We start from the raw sequence: 11,343 nt of genomic DNA, 5'->3' as shown, positions 1-11,343 counted from the left end.
ACAACAAAAAAAGAGAATTTTAGACCAATATCCCTGATGAACATCGATGCAAAAATCCTCAATAAAATACTGGCAAACCGGATTCAACAACACATCAAAAAGCTTATCCACCATGATCAAGTGGGCTTCATCCCTGGGATGCAAGGCTGGTTCAACATTCGCAAATCAATAAACATAATCCAGCATATAAACAGAACCAAAGACAAGAACCACATGATTATCTCAATAGATGCAGAAAAGGCTTTTGACAAAATTCAACAGCCCTTCATGCTAAAAACGCTCAATAAATTCGGTATTGATGGAACGTTCCTCAAAATAATAAGAGCTATTTATGACAAACCCACAGCCAATATCATACTGAATGGGCAAAAACTGGAAAAATTCCCTTTGAAAACTGGCACAAGACAGGGATGCCCTCTCTCACCACTCCTATTCAACATAGTGTTGGAAGTTCTGGCTAGGGCAATCAGGCAAGAGAAAGAAATCAGGGGTATTCAGTTAGGAAAAGAAGAAGTCAAATTGTCCCTGTTTGCAGATGACATGATTGTATATTTAGAAAACCCCATTGTCTCAGCCCAAAATCTCCTTAAGCTGATAAGCAACTTCAGCAAAGTCTCAGGATACAAAATTAATGTGCAAAAATCACAAGCATTCTTATACACCAATAACAGACAAACAGAGAGCCAAATCATGAATGAACTTCCATTCACAATTGCTTCAAAGAGAATAAAATACCTAGGAATCCAACTTACAAGGGATGTAAAGGACCTCTTCAAGGAGAACTACAAACCACTGCTCAGTGAAATAAAAGAGGACACAAACAAATGGAAGAACATACCATGCTCATGGATAGGAAGAATCAATATCGTGAAAATGGCCATACTGCCCAAGGTAATTTATAGATTCAATGCCATCCCCATCAAGCTACCAATGAGTTTCTTCACAGAATTGGAAAAAACTGCTTTAAAGTTCATATGGAACCAAAAAAGAGCCCGCATCTCCAAGACAATCCTAAGTCAAAAGAACAAAGCTGGAGGCATCACGCTACCTGACTTCAAACTATACCACAAGGCTACAGTAACCAAAACAGCATGGTACTGGTACCAAAACAGAGATATAGACCAATGGAACAGAACAGAGTCCTCAGAAATAATACCACACATCTACAGCCATCTGATCTTTGACAAACCTGAGAAAAACAAGAAATGGGGAAAGGATTCCCTATTTAATAAATGGTGCTGGGAAAATTGGCTAGCCATAAGTAGAAAGCTGAAACTGGATCCTTTCCTTACTCCTTATACGAAAATTAATTCAAGATGGATTAGAGACTTAAATGTTAGACCTAATACCATAAAAATCCTAGAGGAAAACCTAGGTAGTACCATTCAGGACATAGGCATGGGCAAAGACTTCATGTCTAAAACACCAAAAGCAACGGCAGCAAAAGCTAAAATTGACAAATGGGATCTAATTAAACTAAAGAGCTTCTGCACAGCAAAAGAAACTACCATCAGAGTGAACAGGCAACCTACAGAATGGGAGAAAATTTTTGCAATCTACTCATCTGACAAAGGGCTAATATCCAGAACCTACAAAGAACTCCAACAAATTTACAAGAAAAAAACAAACAACCCCATCAAAAAGTGGGCAAAGGATATGAACAGACATTTCTCAAAAGAAGACATTCATACAGCCAACAGACATATGAAAAAATGCTCATCATCACTGGCCATCAGAGAAATGCAAATCAAAACCACAATGAGATACCATCTCACACCAGTTAGAATGGCGATCATTAAAAAGTCAGGAAACAACAGGTGCTGGAGAGGATGTGGAGAAATAGGAACACTTTTACACTGTTGGTGGGATTGTAAACTAGTTCAGCCATTATGGAAAACAGTATGGCGATTCCTCAAGGATCTAGAACTAGATGTACCATATGACCCAGCCATCCCATTACTGGGGATATACCCAAAGGATTATAAATCATGGTGCTATAAAGACACATGCACACATATGTTTATTGCTACACTATTCACAATAGCAAAGACTTGGAACCAACCCAAATGTCCATCAATGATAGACTGCATTAAGAAAATGTGGCACATATACACCATGGAATAGTATGCAGCCATGAAAAAGGATGAGTTCATGTCCTTTGTAGGGACATGGATGCAGCTGGAAACCATCATTCTGAGCAAACTATCACAAGGACAGAAAACCAAACACCACACATTCTTACTCATAGGTGGGAATTGAGCAATGAGAACACTTGGACACAGGATGGGAAACATCACACACCAGGGCCTGTTGTGGGGTAGGGGAGGGGATAGGGATAGCATTAGGAGAAATACCTAATGTAAATGACGAGTTGACGGGTGCAGCACATCAACATGGCACATGTATACATATGTAACAAACCTGCATGTTGTGCACATGTACCCTAGAACTTAAAGCATAATTAAAAAAAAAAAAAAAAAAAAAGAAGTGTGGACTTTGGGAGGTGATTAAGTTATAAGGATCTCTGCCCGCATGAGTGGGATTAGTACACTTATACAAGGGTTTAAAATTGAAGGGATATTCTCTTGCCCTTCAATTGATTCCGCCACGTGAGTACACAGTGTTCCTCCTCTCCAGAGGACGCAGCAACATGGTACTATCTTGGAAGCAGACAGCAGCCCTCCCAGACATCAATCCTACCGGTGCCTTGTTCTTGAACTTCCCAGTCTTCAGAGCTATGAGAAATAAATTTCTGTCTTTATAAATTATCCAGTCTCAGGTATTTCATTACTGCAGTATAAATGGACTAAGATACCTTATAGTTAGTACAAAGGTATAATATAGATGTTAAGAATCCAACTGCAACTAGCTATATCTCAAGTGTACCTTATATTCTACCTTCTTATCACTCTAGCATGATATGTCTCCTGAGTACAACATTGCAATGTTGTTCCTATTTGTCTTAAACTGTTATTTAAATCTTTTGTCACTGGTTAACTTTTCAAGAGTTTGCTGCATCTTTTCAACTGTTTTATAAACTTGAGAACAAAACTATGTCTCACACATTTAGCCCTAACCATGCCTAGTCTAGTACCAATCACACTGAAGAATGGTTAACATGCCCTTTCTGACTCTAAAAACATGAACACAAGGGCAGAAATAAACCAGATGATTCTTAAGTGTCTACACCTCACACGCCCTTCAAAGCTAAGATGACACTTTGTACTCTCAACCCTAAAAGATGTATGTCTCCCAGCACAACAGTCTATCCATATGCTCCCCCTATAGGACTCTGTTAAACTATATCCATTTATTTCAAGATGTTATTCAACACTTGCCTTCTTCCTTACGCATCCCTTGACTAATTCTACCAGATTCCAACAAACACCATCATTTTGGCATGCCAACAGTCCCATGTGTCACTATGTAGGTAGGTGTGATTGATTATAAAGTTTTTAGTAATTATTCCACACATGTTTCTGATCACTGTACTTGGGTTTTCTCTGTTTCCTGCTTTGAGTTGCAGGAAGTGACTTCTGGGCAGGACTTCTAGAGCATCATGTTTCATAGCCCCTCATAGACTCTTCACATGTCACATGATGGATGCCCAAGTTATGCCCGCTGATAATAAATCTACCTAGGAAAGCAGATTCAGCAAAACTAGGAGACATTATGTTCCTTAAACTAAGTTTGTAGTCTGGGGAAGATATCGCTGTAACTCTCCAAGGACGCTAAGAAAACACAGAATAACTTTTCCCTTTTTCTTGTGGATAGGAAATCTTTTCCTTCTCAGAATCTACAATAGGAAGGGATTAATCACAGACACCCAAACACATCTGTGCTTAGCCTGGCTACAGTGTTTGCAACTGCCAGGAAAATAGAAGCTTATCGACTTCATTACTTCCAGAGTTAAACACAACCCAAGAATTTTCAACAGCTAATAAAAATAAAGAGAAGCGAATTATATGCCTTAAAACATTTTCTTAAAGACAAATATTTAAGAAGATTTTCTACAAACATTAAGAAATAATAGTAAAATAATGTTAGAAAGAGTTTTCTAATTCCATTATTTTGATATACTAAAAGTTTTGATTTGGCTCAAAATTTTTTAAATTAGCACCAAACAGTGATTAAATAATATCACAACTTTTGACAAGCTCAAAGGAGAAAATGTTGTTTTTCCTTGTTCATTAGGGAGACAGGAAGACAACAGCGTACAACGGTTCATAAAGTTTGGCCTCTGGAGTCAAACTGCTTGATTCAATTTCTGGCTTTACTTTCTACTACCCATGAGACTGGGCAAGGTATTTAATCTAAGCTTCAGGGTCTTTATCTATAAGATGAAGATAATTGTATCCACCTGCTGTGGTCTGAATATTTGCGTCTCCCCACCCTCCAAAATTCATGTTGAAATCCTAACTGTCAAGGTGACAATATTAGGCAGTAGGGCCTCTGGTGGGTGATTAAGTCATAAGGGCAGAGCCCTCATGAATGGGATTTGTGCCATTATAAAAGAGGCCCCAGAGAGCTGCCTTGCCTCTTCCACCATGTGAGAACACAATGAGAAGGCACCATCTATGAACCAGAAACCTCACCAGACACCGAATCTGCCAGCACCTTGATCCTGGACTTCCCAGTTTTCAGAAGTGTAAGAAATAAATTTATGTTGTTTATAAGCTACCTTGTCTATGGTATTTTATTATGGCAGCCTGAACAGACTAACATGCTTCCTTCCTTGGATTGTCATATGATTTATGTTAATATATGTAGAAGTGTTTTGAACAGTGCCTGGCACATGGTAAATGCTGTGTATTACCGGTAAATAAGTGTTAGCTGTTATGATCCTCACCACAATCTTCGCCACCCTCATCATCACTCACCGTCATTCACCACTCACCCTTACAACCCTGTATGACCATGCACCATCCAACCATCATATCCCATCATCACCATCATCATTACCCACTACCATCACCATGTCTACCTTCACTAACCACCACCCACCTCAATCACCCTACAACTCACTATAGCCACTGACTGACTATCATATTCCACTATCACTAGCATCATCACCATTCATCACCCACTATCACAGCTCCCACTACCACTCACCATTACCCACCATGAACACCCCTGCCACCAACCATCGTCTACCACCACCCACCATGAATGCTCCCATCATCTTATATCACTTTGGTCTTTCATTGCTGAGCAGAGGTCACAAAAGTATCCAGAAAGTCCTTTTGAATCACCTTTTAGACATAAGGACTTATAAAGGGCTTTGAGATCCCAAAGAAATCTATTAGTTACAGTTTTCCCATTTCAAATGCCCTACCACTCTCATAAAGATCATGAACAACAATGATCATAACTACAAGTTTATAAGGTTTCTGGCACTGGGCTAATCTGAGTTTTCCAGGGATTATTTCATTTTATATGTAAAACAGAGATGATAATACATTGTTACATATAAAAAAGCACTGAGGTTAGGTATTTTGACTAACTTGCTTAAATTCACACAACTAGCAAATGATAGAGCCAAATTCGAACCCAGGATACTCCATTCTCTAGCCCAAACTCCTCCGTAACATTCTGTTGTGATTGAGCCACTATTCCTCCTCCTAAGTATTCAGAAATATTCTCATTTTTCTTTTTCATACTCTCCATTTTTTTTTCATGCCTTTGCCTGTGGCAACCTACTGTGAAGCATTTGAGCTACCGACGGACTGCAAATCTACTTCGTTCTAATCTGTTGATTGACGGATTTCTATCCTATAGATTCAATTAAGGGTATCTCTTTATGGGTATTGTACACAGAAAAATCAATACAATGTGACCCAAGCCAAGCTGATTACCTTCCATCTCAAATCATTTTGCTTCTTCTGACATCTTTATTTCTTTCCCTCTACCCTCAAAAATCTCTAAGCTTCAATGTGACCTCTGTTCCTTTTCTCTTAACATACCTAGGCTCAGCCATCATCATCACCATTCAGTTCTTGATATAGTTTGTATATTTGTCCCTGCCCAAATCTCATGTTGAACTGTAATCCCCAATGCTGGAGGTGGGGCTTGGTGGGAGGTGTTTGAATCATGGGGGCAGATCCCTCACGGCTTGGTACTGTCTTCACGATAGTGAGTTCTTAAGAGATCTGGCCATTTAAAAGTGTGGCACCTCCCCCTTGCCTTACACCTGCTTTCACCATAGGAGGTGTCTATTCCCCCTTCACCTTCTGCCATAATTGAAAGCTCCCAGAGGCTTCACCAGAAGCCAAGCACATGCTAGCACCATGCTTCCTGTAAAGCCTGCAGAACCACGAGCCAATTAAACTTCTTTTATTAATAAATCACCCAGTTTCAGGTTTTTTTCTTTTTTTATAGCAATGCAAGAATGGCGTCATACTGAAAATTTGTATCAAAGAGTGGGGTATTGCTATAAAGACACCTGAATATGTGGAAGCAGCTTCAGAACTGAGTAGGCAGCAGAGATTGAAAGCGTTTGAAGGGCTCAGAAGAAAATGACAGAAAGTTTGGAACTTCTTGAAGACTAGTTAAATGGTTGTGACCAAAATGCTGACAGTGAAGTCCAAGCTGCTGAGGTTTCAGATGGAAATCAGGAACTTATTTGGAATTGGAGCAAAGATCATGCATATTATGCATTAGCAAAGAACTTAGCTGCATTGTGTTCATGCCTTAGGGATTGGTGGAAGTTGGAACTTGACAGTGATGACCTAGGGTATCCTGGTGGAAGAAACTTCCAAGCAGCAAAGGGTTCAAGAAGTGGCATGGCTGCTTCTAACAATTTATGTTCAGATGTGAGAATGAAGAAATGACTTAAAGTTGGAAATTTATTTAAACAAGAGCAGAGTGTAAAAGTTTGGAAAATTTGCGCCTGGCCATGTGGCAGAGAAAGAAGAAGTTTTTTCAGAAGAGGAAATCAAGTGGGATGTAGAGCAATTACTTACTAGAGGTATGTGCATGACTAAAAAGGAGCCAAGCACTAATATCCAAGACAATGAGGAAAAGGCCTCAAAGGCATTTCAGAGACCTTCACGGCAGCCCCGCCCATCATAGGCCCAGACGCTTAGGAGGGAAGAATTAATTTGTGGGCCAGGCCCAGGGCAGCCTCATAACATTGCTCCCCATATATCCTGGCTGCTCCAACTCTGGCTGTGGCTCAAATGGGCCCAGCTATAGCTCGGGCTGCCACTTTGGAGAATGCAAGCCATAACTCTTGGCAGCTTCCATGTAGTGTTAAGCCTGTAGGTATGCAAAATGTAACAGTGGAGAACACTTGTCAGCCTCCACCTAGATTTCAGAGGATGTATGGAAAAGCCTGGGTCCCCAGGCAGAATCCTGCTGCAGGGGTGGAGCCCCACAGAATACCTCTACTAGGGCAGTACCGAGGGGAAATATGGGGTTGGAGGCTCCATGCAGAGTCCTTCCTGGGGTACTCCTAGTGGAGCTGTGGGGAGGGGCTACCACTCTCCAGACCCCAGGATGGTAGATTCACTGGCATGCCTATAGTCCCAGCTACTTGGAAGGCTGAGATGTAGGATTGCTTGAACCTGGGAGGTCAAGGCTGCAGTGAGTTGAGATTGCACCACTGCACTCCAGCCTGGGTGACAGAGCAAGACCCTGTCTCAAAAAAAAAAAAAAAAAAAAGGTCTGGCACCTCCAGCCTCTCCACTCTCTCTCTCTTCTTCCTGCTTTCACCACGTGACATGCCTGTTCCATCTTTGCCTTCTGCCATGATCAGAAGCTCCCTGAGTCTTCACCAGAAGTTTAGTAGATACCAGCGCCATGCTTCCTATAAAGCTTGCAGAACTGTGAGCCAATTAAACCTCTTTTCTTAATAAATTATCAAGTCTCAGGTATTTATTTATAGCAATGCAAGAATGGCCTAATACAGTCCTATGAATTCTACCTCTGTAATTTCATTGAAATGTATCTCTTCCAGTCCCTTTTACCAACACCCTAATAATTTATAAACTCATTATTCTAACCTGAGCATAGAACCCATGAGTTGGTATCAACCCATCAGTCTCTCTTTTGTTAAAAAGTTTTGCAGTTCTCTATACACGGAATAAATACTAAATTTTCAACTTGGCATTTAGGTTTTCCCCATTATAACCACCTACCTTTTAAACCTCATGTCTTACCACTGCCATCCACACAGCTACCCTCCAGACTGACAGATCATTAGGTATCTTAGTCTGTTTTGTGCGGCTATAGCAGAATATCAAAGACTAGGTAATTTATAAAATACAGAGGTTTATTTGGCTCATGGTTCCGGAGGCTGGGAAGTCCAAGATCAAGGGGGTGCACCTGTTAAGGGCCTTCTTGCTGCATCATAACACAGCAGAAGGCATCGCATGGCAAGAGAGTGTGCACAAGAAAGCAAGATATTGAACTTGTGGCCTCAAGCCATTTTATAATGGGCATTGATCCATTCATGAGGTGTTAGGTCCTCATGACCTAACACCTCCAATTAGGCCCCATCTCCCAACTCGCGGGATTGTTTCTAAAACATGCTTTTTAGGGGACACATTTAAACAATAGCACTAGGTTTCCTGAGCACAGCATGCTTTAGCCTTTGAGCCACTGTACATGCTGCTCCTCAACTGAATCTAAGTATTTGGAAACTCGACCTTTCAAAGCTTATCTCTAACATCACCTCCTCCATTAGGCCTTTTCTGATCTCCTCAATAAGTTTACCCTCTTGAACCCCTTCAGTGCTCTCTCCCTGCCTTACTCCACTTACTTTTATTGTAGTAATCTCTGTCCATGTCTACTCCCCTTAAAAGACTGAAAATTCTTTGAAAGGAGAAGCTGACGTCCTTTGCCAAAACTAGACATGGCTATTGTTAGATATGAGTTCTAAATTTCTTTTCAAATAATTAATATGTCCGTATGTTCAATACTTTTCCTTCTACTTTTAAACTTCCTCGTAAAGCAACCTTTTTCTATTACCTACTCCACCCTGAATCATTCTGATCACCTGCTCCACCCTAACTCATACCTGCTACCTGCTCTGTCCTGACTCCCACCAAAGCACTCACCCTGTCATTCTATTTAAATTAGCCAGTGGGAATTAGTTTAGCCTGTGTGGTCTAACCCTAGCCAATAGGGGAATGACACAGCAGCAGGCGCCATGTGCATCAGGAATATGAACCCCTTGCCCTCCCTTGTCCAAATGTGCGCTCACCATTGCTCCATCTGTAAGGGCGCACCCTTCTATAGAAGTACCTTGCCTTGCTGAGAATTAAAAAGAAAATTTTATATTCAAGTGCTATCTCTTTTGCGGCACTGAAACTTTACATATATAACACTATTACGGAGACAAAATAAACATTAAACTAAAACCCACAAACGTTTCTATTGATGGGTCAGTTTGCCAGAGTTTGTTGCATTATAAAATTGTAGTGCAAAAAATATACTGAAAAGATATAAAATAATCTGAAAACAAAAGGAGTGGACCAAACATTTTGGTCTGGAGTTTAGTTCAATATGGGTGTACCTAACCCACAAAAGCAAGTGTTAGAATTTAGGCAGTCTGGATAGGACAAGAGCCAGTGGATTCCTTTACCTCCACAATCCAGGTAGATGGTCTCATAAAATGACTCAAAAAGCTCTTGATCTTGACTGTGAAGGTGACCAAGATGAATAAATTGGTCCTGCCTTGATCGGATTTGTCTGCAAACAATCTATTTACGTAATTCGGTGAGCTGTATAAATTATTAATATCCAGTTCATACACCCACAAATTTGCTTTACTCCTACATTAACTCTGCATTAATTCTGGACATGTGATAATTTGGATACAAAGTGAACCAGGCTATTAGAAGTTACTCTAAAACTGCCCCCGAGAGAAGAAAATGGAGGTTAACAAAGCTGGTGATAAACACAGAAGGATGCAGTGATGAATACATGGAGAGAAGCAGAGAGAGTTGGTTAGGAAGTTGGCTGGGTGGGTCCCGGGGGAATAAAACACAACCACCTCAAGGCCTGAAATCTAACCAGGACAAGGAGAAAAGAAAACATTTAAATATTAAGACTATAGCATAGTATGGTGAAGAAAAGTAAGCAGGTGAAATGGGAGGGTAGAGAGACAATAAGAAAAGCACATGGGAATATAATGATCACATTATGTCAACATATTTTGAGACAAATTCTTATACTTAGAATAATTGGCATGATTGTGTGTTAGCTGCAATCTCTCTTTGAGATCACCTAACCTGCTTAGTGCAATTTGTTAGCCCGGAACCCCAAACTGAGGAATGACAGAGGGACTATAACTATAATGTCAATACAAGTGAATTAGTATTATAACAAAAATTCTTAGGAGACAAGGCTCATTTTCAAGAAAGTACCCCACTTACTTTACATAATATTCAGCATATCATTCCAGTGCAACTAAAGAATTCTGGTAGTGTTGGAATTCACTATAAATGGGAGGTAGATTGTATTATGAAGAATAATATTTAGGGTTGCTATAGCAATTCTTTTCTCCTGGGAGTTTACTTATGTTTTACGGCTACTCAGTTATACTTGATTTTATTCATCCATCCATCCATCCATCCATCCATCCATGCATCCATCCATCCATCCATCCATCGATCCATCCATCCATCGAACAGTCCAGGGATCTAGATGCACATATGCATTTAGCTCTGTGAAACAGGTGAGGTATCAACTATGATATTCATAAGGCCCCCTTTTACAGTGCAGAGAGATGACACGTCCAACCTCAGGCAGTGAGTTTCTTGCTGGATCTGGGACTAATGCTCAGTGCTCTGTTCACTGGACTCTACTCTTTATCCTTATCTGGCCTGATTCTCTGAGATTTCTCTTGCCAGCCACCAAACCCCTATTTTTGGATCAGAAGCAACGGAAAGGGTATCCTTTTCCTTGTACGTATCCATGATCATGCTATTCTGGGTATAAAAGGTATGGAAAACTGTGGCACTCACTGTTCACGAAGACGGCAAACCTCAGGAAGGACAGGTAGCGTTCCCCTTCGATGGGGTTCCAGCCGACGTCAGGGTATCCTTTGGCCAGAAGCATGGGGCAGCTCTGTAGGCCACAGCCTGCCAAGTAGGTCACCACCTGCCAGAAATAGTACAAAAGTGTTCTCTCATACGTATTAGGATGGCTATTAAAAAACACACCTCAAAAAATAACAAGTGATGGTTGAGGATGTGGAGAAGTTGGAACCCTTGTGCACTGCTGGTGAGAATGTAAAATGGTACAGCCACTGTGGAAAACAGTACTAGAGATCCTCAGAAAATTAAAATCAGAATTAATCTATGATCCAGCAATTCCACTTCTGGGTATATACCCCCA

The 11,343-nt window shown here is 40.6% G+C and overlaps 1 protein-coding gene across 2 annotated transcripts in view; it reads right to left on the bottom strand.

The window, feature by feature from the left end:
* The window catches only part of RYR3 (ryanodine receptor 3), a 584,152-nt gene that overhangs the window by 168,858 nt on the left and 403,951 nt on the right, over positions 1-11,343 (bottom strand). For both annotated transcript variants that reach the window (XM_025390215.1, XM_025390216.1), the window contains exon 43: positions 10,971-11,106. In XM_025390215.1, coding sequence (XP_025246000.1) covers positions 10,971-11,106 — 136 coding nt within the window. The remainder of the gene's footprint in view (positions 1-10,970; positions 11,107-11,343) is intronic.

The sequence above is a fragment of the Theropithecus gelada genome, chromosome 7a, assembly GCF_003255815.1.
Source record: "Theropithecus gelada isolate Dixy chromosome 7a, Tgel_1.0, whole genome shotgun sequence".
NCBI classification, from domain to species: domain Eukaryota; kingdom Metazoa; phylum Chordata; class Mammalia; order Primates; family Cercopithecidae; genus Theropithecus; species Theropithecus gelada.
Note: the sequence above shows the minus strand (reverse complement) of the source record. Positions and strands in the feature narration are given on the sequence as shown.